At 43.5% G+C, this 10,896-nt stretch overlaps 1 protein-coding gene and 1 long non-coding RNA gene across 9 annotated transcripts in view; one reads left to right on the forward strand and one right to left on the reverse strand.

The window, feature by feature from the left end:
• LOC146340660 (tumor necrosis factor receptor superfamily member 10B-like) overlaps positions 1-4,017 on the forward strand; it is a 36,192-nt gene extending 32,175 nt beyond the window's left edge. For all 8 annotated transcript variants that reach the window (XM_084803978.1, XM_084803980.1, XM_084803983.1 and 5 more), the window contains one exon: positions 1,162-4,017. In XM_084803978.1, coding sequence (XP_084660104.1) covers positions 1,162-1,451 — 290 coding nt within the window. In that variant the 3' untranslated portion in view covers positions 1,452-4,017. The remainder of the gene's footprint in view (positions 1-1,161) is intronic.
• Positions 1,660-9,797, reverse strand: LOC146340661 (uncharacterized). Its single transcript, XR_014783738.1, has 2 exons — positions 9,745-9,797; positions 1,660-7,030 (listed from the first exon to the last, which is right to left on the reverse strand). It is a non-coding gene; the product is annotated as an uncharacterized LOC146340661 (long non-coding RNA).
• Between the last annotated feature and the right edge of the window lie 1,099 nt (positions 9,798-10,896).

Here is a 10,896-nt window from a genome sequence, read left to right on the forward strand (position 1 = left end):
GGAACTCGCCTCTTCCCTCACCATTGGCTGTTCTGGCTACGGCTGATGGATGCTGCACTCCAACAGCATCTGGGGTGGGGTGGAGCATACATTCCCCATCGCTGGCCTAAGAGTGTGCTGGGGGGTGGGGGAACATCATGAATGCAAAACATCTAAATACAATTAATCTTTTTAATCAGTTCTCATTAATAGTTGTTTACAGTGTCAAATCATCCTGTTTTTGTACTCATTGGCCGGAACATGGAAAGGTAGGAGCAGGTTTTCTTTAACAAACACTCCTCGGTTTCAAAACCAGTTGGCTTCTGAGCATAGGTGAGGTTTTCCCAACCTGATGCCCTCCAAATGTTTTGGACTGCAGTATCCATGATTCCTGACTGTTGGCCATGCTGGCCTGGGCTGATGGGAGCTGAAGTCCAAAACATCTGGAAGGAACCAGATTGGGGGAAGCCTGCCATAGGTGATGAAGCTGCCTTGTTAAACTAACCAGAGTTTGATTAAACCACAGTTCGTGGTTTGTATGCAATGACAAGTCAAGATTCTGTGAAAGCAAAGCTAAGCACTGCCGAAGTCATCTTCCTGGCTGTGCAGGAAAGGAGAAAACGTACGAGCAGGAGTCTACCTTGGGTTCATGCATGTTGTGCTAAACCAGTGGTGCGGGACATGTGTCCCCCAAGATGTTGGACTGGAATTCCCATCGGGTGCAGCCAGTGGTCAGGAATGCTGGGAGCTGGAGGGCCACATATTCATCTGGAGGGCCATATATTCCCTCTCCCTTCCCTAGACAGTGATTTAAGACTGTGTGGATGCAGTCAAATTTTCTTACTTTTCATGTTTGTCCTGCAATCTTTCCTGTCTTGTGTAATTGTTTTCTTGATTTCTGCTTCGCCCCCATGACCAGCAAAAAGCTATACAGAGCCATGCCTCGCTGACAATTTTACTCAGCCCTGTAGTTTGACCTCTGAGATTCATCAAACATTACCCACATACTTTGACACATGCATATCTTCAGTGCCATCAGGGCTAGCGATTTGGGCTTTCATTTCCTTTTCCTTAGGAAACCGAATTAGACATCTGGTACTATCACATTCTGCCCCTTCCCCCCACCCCAACTCTTGCACAATCTTTGCATTCATGCAACTTTCAGTTTTTATCTCCTTCCAGCTTTGCGTCTGTCTTTTGACACCTTCATTAAAGAGGTGCCCCTGAATCAGTGGAACAGATATATGCGAGCCCTGGGCCTGACAGACAACGAGATTTCAGTTGCGGAAGTGAATGAAAAACGTATATACGAACAACAGTTTCAGATGCTACGGACCTGGCTGGAGAAGAATGGGAGGGAAGCAAACCTGGATGTTTTGCTGCAGACGCTCCATAAAATTGACTACAAGGGAATTGAGCAGAACATAAGAGAGATGCTGATCTCCCAGCATCTGTATGTCTACGAAGAGTGAATTCTCCTACAAGCAGTCTTGGGCAGGCTCCTTGCAAACCCTGCCTAGGAAGCATCTTTAAACTGCAGTATTTGTCCGCCCTGAGATTCCTCAGGACGGGCAGGGGTAGGTGGGTGGGGGAGTGCCAGTTTATTCTTTCTGAAAGCCATATACTCTTTGCTTTTAAACTAATCCAGTTGGCGCCACAAATGTGTTTTTTGGAACGTGGTTTGAGGATTCCAAAGACCAGCGTGACACCTTCTCTGCAACTCCTCCACTCTTCCCCCGGTAGAAACGTGTACTGCTGGCAAAGTTTTCAGGAATAATAAGAGAAGGAGAATTGTTCTGGTGGATGTTCCTAGTAACTGGATGAAGAAAATCTCAGGGATCCAGATGCTTATACCAGACGGTGCTGTTTCTTTACTTGGTTTGCAAGCTACAGTTTACAAGCTGTATCTAGAAGGTGTTGGGGGTGGTGGTGTTTGTTACGTTTTTGGGCTGCTTACTTGGCTAAACATCCTGCCAAACTGAGCCTTTTCAATTAATGTTGGTACCAAATCAATTTTTTAATGAATTCTTGTAAAATAGGTAAGGTGTGGTACCTTAAAACTAAGATCTGCCTTCTATACCTGCTGTGAAGAGAGGATTTTTGAGGCTGTTAATGTCCCTTTTGGTCCTAGACTTAAAAAAAAAACTTTTTTACAATAGTTTGTTTTCAGCGGGACGCAAAATGATTGCCTATAAATCCTGCTGCTATATAGGTATGAAAAGGGATCTTCTAAAATAAGAACAATCCTTTGGCTTGAGAAGTTGGACAGGCATTTGCCATCCTATTAGCAGGGCTGTGTTTTTTTCTGGGTGCAGAATGTGAATTTATGTAGCAAAATGGAGTAGATTTGCAAAATTTATCTGTTTTGCATTAAAATTTGGAGTTGGTATTCATGTAGAAGGGCAATAAGTTATGTCCACTCAACTTACTGAACCTTATTCAGCAACTCCTATGGCTTCTGAGTCCACCAGGTTGTGGCTCCACACTTCTGTGTGTATTCCTGCAACAGTGATGACTAGAAGCTTGATCTCACCTTTTTTTTAATGAAATGAAAGTTGAGAGTCTTGGAATGGAATTCTACACCTGATACCTCCATCCTGTGGTTTCCTCCATTCCTTAGGAACCACAGCATGTGCTCAGCCCTGCTTATAGACAAGCTACTGTTCTTTTTAGAAGTGATTGTTCTTTGTGCGCTTTGGAGATGTTCAGGAATTTCCTTTCAACAGGAAGCTCAGAAGAGATTGACCTGGTTCACCCAGACTTTACCCATGATTTGTCTGCCAAATGATCACACAAAGTGCGGGGTTTTCCCGCCCAATTCCTGGGTTGTTTGATTCCCTCCTCCTTTGCCTGCTTCCTCCCTCTATTCCAAATGCCTTTGTGGTGCTGTAGTACTGGCATGTAGGGCAGCTGGTTGTTGTTTTTTTTTACCACTCTTACCCACCACCTCTGCAGCCTGGCAAAACAACCCATGGTTCTGGGGTCACATGTAATGACAACAGCAAATCATGGGTCTTCCTGGGTTGTTCGTGGCTAAGAACCCATAGTTCTGGGTTTGCACAGAACAACCCAGGGTTCAACTCGTTTGTCATTATGTGTAAACCAGGTCATTGAAAGAGAGATCTTCCTCCCTCCTGTTTACTGCGCAGCAATACTTTATGTTATATAGTACCAGTGTGCAGGATACACAGACCTTGCACAAAGGGGCATGTAGCATTTTTTTCAACAGATCCAGTTAAATTTATTTATATATTTTTTAAAAATGCTTTTGTTTAGCTTGAATATTTGTGTCTGCATTATCCATCATAATACTGCAGTGTTTAAGTAGGCTCACAAGACAGACAGGCTGCTTGTCTGTACCTGAAGTTCTTCCAGCGGCCATCTGTGCGCTCAGGCACTCGGGATGCTGCAACTGTGTAAGGGCTTCATGCGGGACCGTCTCAGGGTTCAGGTCTGCAAAGTTTTGGCAGCAGGGAATGTCCCCTGAGCACAATGCACATGCCCATGGCGGCAGACCCCAGGTCTTGCTGCTCAGTTCTTCTCTGACAATTGCAGCTGCAGGGTGAAGAACTTTTTCTTGGGGTTTGTGGTTTGCTGCATTCTTACTTGAAGTCGCAACCAGACACGTATAGCGCAAGGGGAGTTGCAGAAAGCTGCCTACCGCTGATAGACAGGGGTCGTTGTCTCTCTGCTGCCCTAGTGACAAGCAAAAGGTGGAACATTGCGCCTGTAGCCAACTGTTCACCAAAGAAGCCCACCACAAAACCAGTTATTGATTAAGAGCAGAGTTATTAATACATAATACATGTGACTTATATGGTGGCATAATTGGCCATAGCTTCCGGGGAATCACAGGCACGGTTAATGAATGTTGTTAATCGTTTTAACGGAGTCAAACTTCGCGTGCAGTAAATATGATGGATACGGCTTTTATTTATGACAAGTTTTTAAGTACATAGCTATGTACATTTTATTTTGTAAATTATTAATTTGTGGTATGGAGGCCTTTGGCTATATGCAATAAAGTTTATTCCAGTTCATCTGAGTAAAGCCACCACGATCAGTCCACACACTGCTTGCAGCAGCACTCTCCAGGAACAATGCTCTCCCACCTCTTGCTTGATTCATTTTCTCCATCCCCCACCCCCTTGCCAGTTAGAGGCACTCCTTTTTTCTTTTTTTTTACAGCTGGGGTGGGGAACCTCGACCCTCCAGATGTTGGACTCCAACTTCCCATCAGGGATGATGGGAGTTGTAGTGGGCCACAAAGAAGTACAATAGGTGAGAATGCAGTTGTGCAAAATGCAGCACTGCTAAGTCCAGCTCCAAAAGACGGGGAAGTACAATAAAACAGTGCTGGGCTTTCAGAATGTACAAACTGAGATCCATTCAAAGAATGTTTCGCCAAACAGGAGGCAGAAGTTGCTATTTGTTATTTACTGTTCTAAGATTGGTATGAAAAAGGAACCGACTGGTAAGTCGGCATACGAGTAAAAGCATCTAACTGCGTTTGGCCTTGATAAAACCTAAGCTGCTGTTCAAACAGAAGAAGACTCCATATTATTTCTGATGAAGACTTTTGAAATGGGCACACTCTTGTGCATTCTTAGAATGGATCTCTGTGCATTTGAAAGTTCAGTCCTAGTTTTATTGTATTTTCCCTTTTGTATATGGACTTGGTGCTGTTGTATTTTGTGCAATTGAATTTTCACCTATTGTACAATAAATTGCACATTTGATACTTACATTGGCGCCTTTTACCATTTTTTTTTATTTTTGTGGTGTTGCCCTCCTTTTTGTTTCTTTGGGAGTTGTAGTTCAACAGTGGGAGGTCCACAGCTTAACACTTAGAAAAGTGCCTAGCATCTTCTCAGCATGATATGTATATTAACAGATAAGACAGTCCCTGCCACGAGCTTTAAAGTGGGATTGTGCAAATCCATGAGGAGGGATAGTTTTGTTAACCATGATGGCTAAAGCATGCTTCCATGTTTGGAGGAAGGATACCATTAAACACCAGTTGCTGGAGGCAACAGGGGGTGAAATGTTCTTCCATGCCACGCCGGTGGGTTTTCCAAAGGCATCATATTGGCTGCTACAGGCAGCTGGATGCTAGATAAGATAGGCCTTTGGTCTGATCCAGCAGCACTGTATCTGTAAGTGTCTGTTGCATGGGTCCCTATATGCCCTTTTTGGTCTGCCCCAGTTTGAGAGACATAGTGTGATTTATGCAGGGGGACACATACACATCCATCATTTTACAGTGTAGGGCGGAGAAGCAGCATAGCTTAATTTGACCCCTCACTGCTCCATCCCTTCAAAGTTTTTGCAGGACACCGACCACTGGAAACTTAATTAAAAAAAACCACTGGCCTTGTTTGGCTCAGGTTTAAAAAATGTCCTTTTTAAAATTATGGAACCATAAACATGTATTGTACATGCTTGTGCATTGTTTGAATGGTGCTTATAAAAGTCTCTAGATAAGGTGCCCCTGTTTGCAGCAAAAGCTTTCGATCAAAAGAGGATGGACTAACAGCACAGTCTCTCACATGCCAACCTGGAAATAAGTCACCACTGAATTAAATTAGACTTGCTCCTAAATCCTATGATTGCAGTGTAAATGGCCTTCTATCTTACGTTTTGGGGATTGCTCTCACCTTAAATGTTAAGCAGTGTGCCAATGTCTAATCAATCTGCTGCGTCTCTTTCTCGCTTCCCCCCTGCCCCCAATTTCCAGTAGCATTACGACTTTTGTTGGCCAACCAAAATGAAACCCCTTGCTTCACTCACTGCTTCAGTCGTTTCAGTTTCCTTACACTCTTATTTGTAACATGGTATCTCCTTTGATCGTTGAGATACTGGAGCAAAAGTTGGTGTGCCCATTGAGGTCCCTTGGGGACCAGGAAATATATGGAAAACACCATGGTGCAGTATCTCAGCACTGAGATCACAGTGAAACTTGGCATGTATGTTTATTGTTTACATCATAATTCTTAGACTTCAAGCATGTCAATCCTGAGATCAATATGTTTGTCAATCCTGGGGGAGTGGGGAAGGAGAGAAGTTGCAAAATATACATTGTGCGGTATCTGAAGCAAGATTGCTGAAGCCAGATAAACTTTTACTAGTTTCTTCTGGTTTTGAGAGTTGGCGGGGAGGGGGGAGGCACATTGATCCTCTCCGCATCACTGGAAATCTTAATCGGCCACCTCCCTAGTTGATAAGACTTTTGTGTGCTCTACCCTAATATTTTCAAGCATCTAGACAACCAGATGAATGATATTTTGACACAAGAGGATTATAATGAGGATTACTTGTCCCAAACCTCTTGACGGCTATGGCAGACTTTTAGTTCAGGGAAAAAACATGGAGAGACTCTTATACCTGACAATGTTTACTTTGAATGTGCAAGTGCGATTGGAAGGATTGAATCGTACAAAGCAAAGTTACAGCTACGAGGGTGGATTTTAGGGCTTATGGGAGTCCAAGTTACTTTATTATTGCATAGCACACCATTTGGAGAAATGCATTGAGAAGGTGTGGTGCCATCGTAGATGAAGCTGAGCTTTTTTTTAAAGTATTTGACATGCAGCCTGCATCTCACGCATGGTCTAACATACAGAAGGATGCCTTACTTTGAATGGTTGCTTACTCCTGATTTAAGTGTTCATGGACTGTAGAGATCCAAAATACACCCATTCCTTTGTCTTATTCTGTCACGTTTTCTCAGGCATACTGAAGGATGGGGGTGAGGGCTTAACCTGTTGCATTCTCCCAACAATTGTGTTTGGGTAAGGCTGGCTGGCTCAAGGTTTACCTCCTGAGTTTAATGGGAAGGTGGGGACTTGGATCCGAGTCTCACTGGTCCAAGTGCAACGCTACCGCAGTACCTCTTCAAGGAGCAAAACCTGTAGGTTAATAGAACAAGCAGAATTTAGCTGAAACTTTGCTAAGGTGGCTCCATAATTACTTCAAGTTGAAGTTGCTTTAAAGTGTGTATCTATTTCTAGATATGGTATGTTTACCTCTTGTTACTTTCTCTTTTTAGTAACTTATAGAATAGTAGTAGGGTTGGAAGGGGCCTACAAGGCCATCGAGTCCAACCCCCTGCTCAATGCAGGAATCCAAGTCAGAGCATCCCTGACAAATGGCTGTCCAGCCTCGTCTTGAAGGCCTCCAGTGTGGGAGAGCCCACCACCTCCCCAGGTAATTGGTTCCATTGCCGTATTGCTCTGACACTCAGGAAGTTTTTCCTGATGTTCAGTCGGAATCTGGCTTCCTGTAACTTGAGCCCATTATTCCGTGTCCTGCACTCTGGGATGATCAAGAAGAGATCCTGGCCTTCTTCTCTGTGACAACCTTTCAAGTACTTGAAGAGTGCTATCATATCTCCCCTCAGTCTTCTCTTCTCAAGGCTAAACATGCCCAGTTCTTTCAGTCTCTCTTCATAGGGCTTTGTTTCCAGTCCCCTGATCATCTTTGTTGCCCTCCTTTGAACCCTCTCCAGCTTGTCTGCATCCTTCTTAAAGTGTGGTGCCCAGAACTGGACACAGTACTCCAGATGAGGCCTAACCAGTGCTGAGTAGAGGGGAACTAGTACTTCCCGGGATTTGGAAGCGATGCTTCTATGAATGCAGCCCAAAATAGCATTTGCCTTTTTTGCAGCCACATCACATTGTTGGCTCATATTCAGCTTGTGATCGACGACAATTCCAAGATCCTTCTCGCTCGTAGTGTGGTTGAGCAACGTATCCCCCATCTTGTAACTGTGCATTTGGTTTCTTTTTCCTAGGTGCAGAACTTGGCATTTGTCCCTATTAAATGCCATTCTGTTGTTTTCTGCCCAGCACTCCAGTCTATCCAGATCACTTTGAATTTTGTTTCTGTCTTCCAAAGTATTAGCTATCCCTCCCAATTTTGTGTCATCTGCAAATTTGATCAGCATTCCCTGCACCTCCTCCTCCAAGTCATTAATAAAAATATTGAAGAGCACTGGGCCCAGGACTGAGCCCTGCGGTACCCCACTCGTTACCTCTCCCCAGCTTGAGAAGGTCCCATTGATAAGCACTCTTTGAGTCCGATTCTGTAGCCAACTGTGGATCCACATGATCGTTGTTTCATCTAGCCCACTTTGAGCTAGTTTGCTCATCAGGATATCATGGGGCACTTTGTCGAAAGCTTTGCTGAAGTCGAGGTATATGATGTCTACAGCATTCCCACGGTCTACAAGGGAGGTGACTTGATCAAAAAATGAGATCAGATTTGTCTGGCAGGACTTGTTTTTGACAAATCCATGTTGGCTTCGAGTAATCACGGCATTGTTGTCAAGGTGCTTCCAGATGGATTGCTTTATGATCTGCTCCAGAATTTTCCCAGGGATTGATGTCAGACTGACTGGTCTGTAGTTCCCAGGTTCCTCCTTTTTACCCTTTTTGAAGATAGGGACAACGTTAGCCCTCCTCCAGTCATCTGGCACTTCCCCCGTCCTCCATGATTTCTCAAAGAGAATAGACAGCGGTTCTGAGAGTTCTTCTGCCAGTTCCTTTATGACTCTAGGATGCAGTTCATCTGGCCCTGGAGATTTGAACTCATTCAAAGTAATGAGGTGTTCCTTGACCATATGCCTGTCGATCTCAAGCTGCAATCCTGCCCCTTCAACCTGTACTTCGCCTTTGCCAGGGGGGTCATAGACCCTCTTTTGGGAGAAGACTGAGCCAAAGTAGGAATTGAGCACCTCTGCCTTTTCTTTGTCCTCTGTTATCATTTTGCCATCCTTATTTAATAGCTGAACAACCATTTCTTTCCTCTGCCTTTTACTATGCACGTAGCTGAAGAAAGCCTTTTTGTTGTTTTTAGCATCCCTCGCTAACCTCACCTCGTTCTCCGCTTTAGCCTTCCTGACGCCATCCCTGCAATTCTGTGCTACCTGCCTGTACTCTTCCTTTGTTACTTGGCCTTCTTTCCACTTCCTATATGTGTCCTTTTTTGTTTTCAGGTCATCCCTAAGCTTTTTGTGAAGCCACATTGGCTTCTTCTGTTGTCTTCCACCTTTTCTTCTTGTTGGAATTGTTTGTGATTGTGCCTTGAGAATTTCCTTTTTTAAAAGTTCCCACCCATCTTGGACTCCTTTTCTCGCTAGCATTGCTTGCCATGGGACCTTACTGATCATTGTTCTGAGTTTATTAAAATCAGCTTTCCTAAAATCCAGGGTACGCGTTTGAGTACACTCGGCTTTTGCTTCCCTTAGAACCAAGAACTCAAGTACAACATGGTCGCTTTCCCCCAGAGTTCCTGTAACTGCTACTTTATCCACTAAGTCATCTCTGTTGGTTAGGATCAAGTCAAGGATAGCCGATCCTCTAGTTCCTTCCTCTACTTTCTGTAGGAGGAAGTTATCCGCCACACAAGTCAGGAATTTCCTGGAGGGGCCATGTTTTGCAGAATTTGTCTCCCAACAAATATCGGGGAAATTGAAGTCCCCCATTACTACTACATCATGCTTCCTTAAAACATTGGCTATTTGCTTTTCAAAAGTTTCATCCTTGTCTTCTCCTTGATTGGGTGGCCGGTAGTAGACTCCGACAACCAGGTTCCTTTTATTCTTTGCTCCATTTATTTCAACCCAGATGCTCTCGATGGGGCTACCAAGCTCCTCCTCCTGTATTTCTGTGCAGAGATATGTATTTTTCACATACAGTGCAACCCCGCCTCCCTTTCTAAAATATATATATTTTATATATATTTCTAAATATATATAAAAAAGACTTAAACTTGTCTTTTTTATATATATTGAAAAATAAAAATCTAGTATAATGGTGACTGAGATTTTTATATGTGAAAGCTAAACAAGCCCAAATATACAAGCACTGCTTGTATTGGACCTTTTTATCCTTCGCCCGTTTTGCTTTGGAGAGTAGAGTGTAAGTCTTTTGAAGCTGAGGACTTTTCTCTTAGTTTATGAAGCTCTAAACAGTACAATTTTGGGGTATATGTTGTTGTTGTTCAGTTGTTAAGTCATGTCCGACTCTTCGTGACCCCATGGACCATAGCACGCCAGGCCTTCCTGTCCTCCGCTCTCCTGGAGTGTGCTCAAGTTCATTTTGGGTGTATGGATAAAAGTAAAATAAAAATTGTATACTTTGTCTTGCAATCTATTAATAGGCTCTCAAGAAATCTTAGCATGCAGTTCTAGCATTAAGCAAACTACTTGGTGGAGACTGCTTATTGCTCTTTAAACTACTTATGGTTTTATAATTCCTGTGCCAGGTTTTTCATCTTGTGTTCTCATGGTTAGGGACTTCCAAGGCCAAAAAGGGGTAAGGGGAAAATCAAATATTGGTTGGAGGAAATTTTAATGTGCTGTTTTTCTATTGTTTTTATAAGATGTGCTAATTTTACACTTTACTGATTTTTGTGTTTTGTAAATCCACCTTGTGCTATGATGGTTTGTCACAAATGTCCAAATAGGAATGTGCAATTGGTGTACTTATGTTTCTCATCCTTTCCCCACGCACGCTCCCAAATTCATTGGACGGGGCTTGCCAAATGAAGCTATGCAAGCTAGGAAAGGGCAAGCTTCAGCTACCTCCTAGCAGCTGAATAGCCAGTCCCTAAACTAAAGGCACATCTAGTACGGTCTTTGCATGGATTGTTGCTCTCTAGTCTTCTCCTTGATAGGTGTAGGTTGGTTTTAATGCGGGAGTGCTTTTAGACAATCTGTCCATCATTGCACATAACAACCAAGAGTTGAGTATGGGTAGAGTATGGTTGAGTATGGGTTGTCGTTGAATTGTGGGTTGAATCCTGCACTATGGTTTAACTATGGATGGGTCATTAACCATGAACAATCCAGAGTTCGCAACCCAACAATAAACCATGGGTTCTCTTCCCGAGTTGTTTGTAGTCAACAACCCATAG

This window comes from Heloderma suspectum, chromosome 6 (genome assembly GCF_057233095.1).
Source record: "Heloderma suspectum isolate Gila_16-S chromosome 6, 16-S_ref, whole genome shotgun sequence".
Classification (NCBI taxonomy): domain Eukaryota; kingdom Metazoa; phylum Chordata; class Lepidosauria; order Squamata; family Helodermatidae; genus Heloderma; species Heloderma suspectum.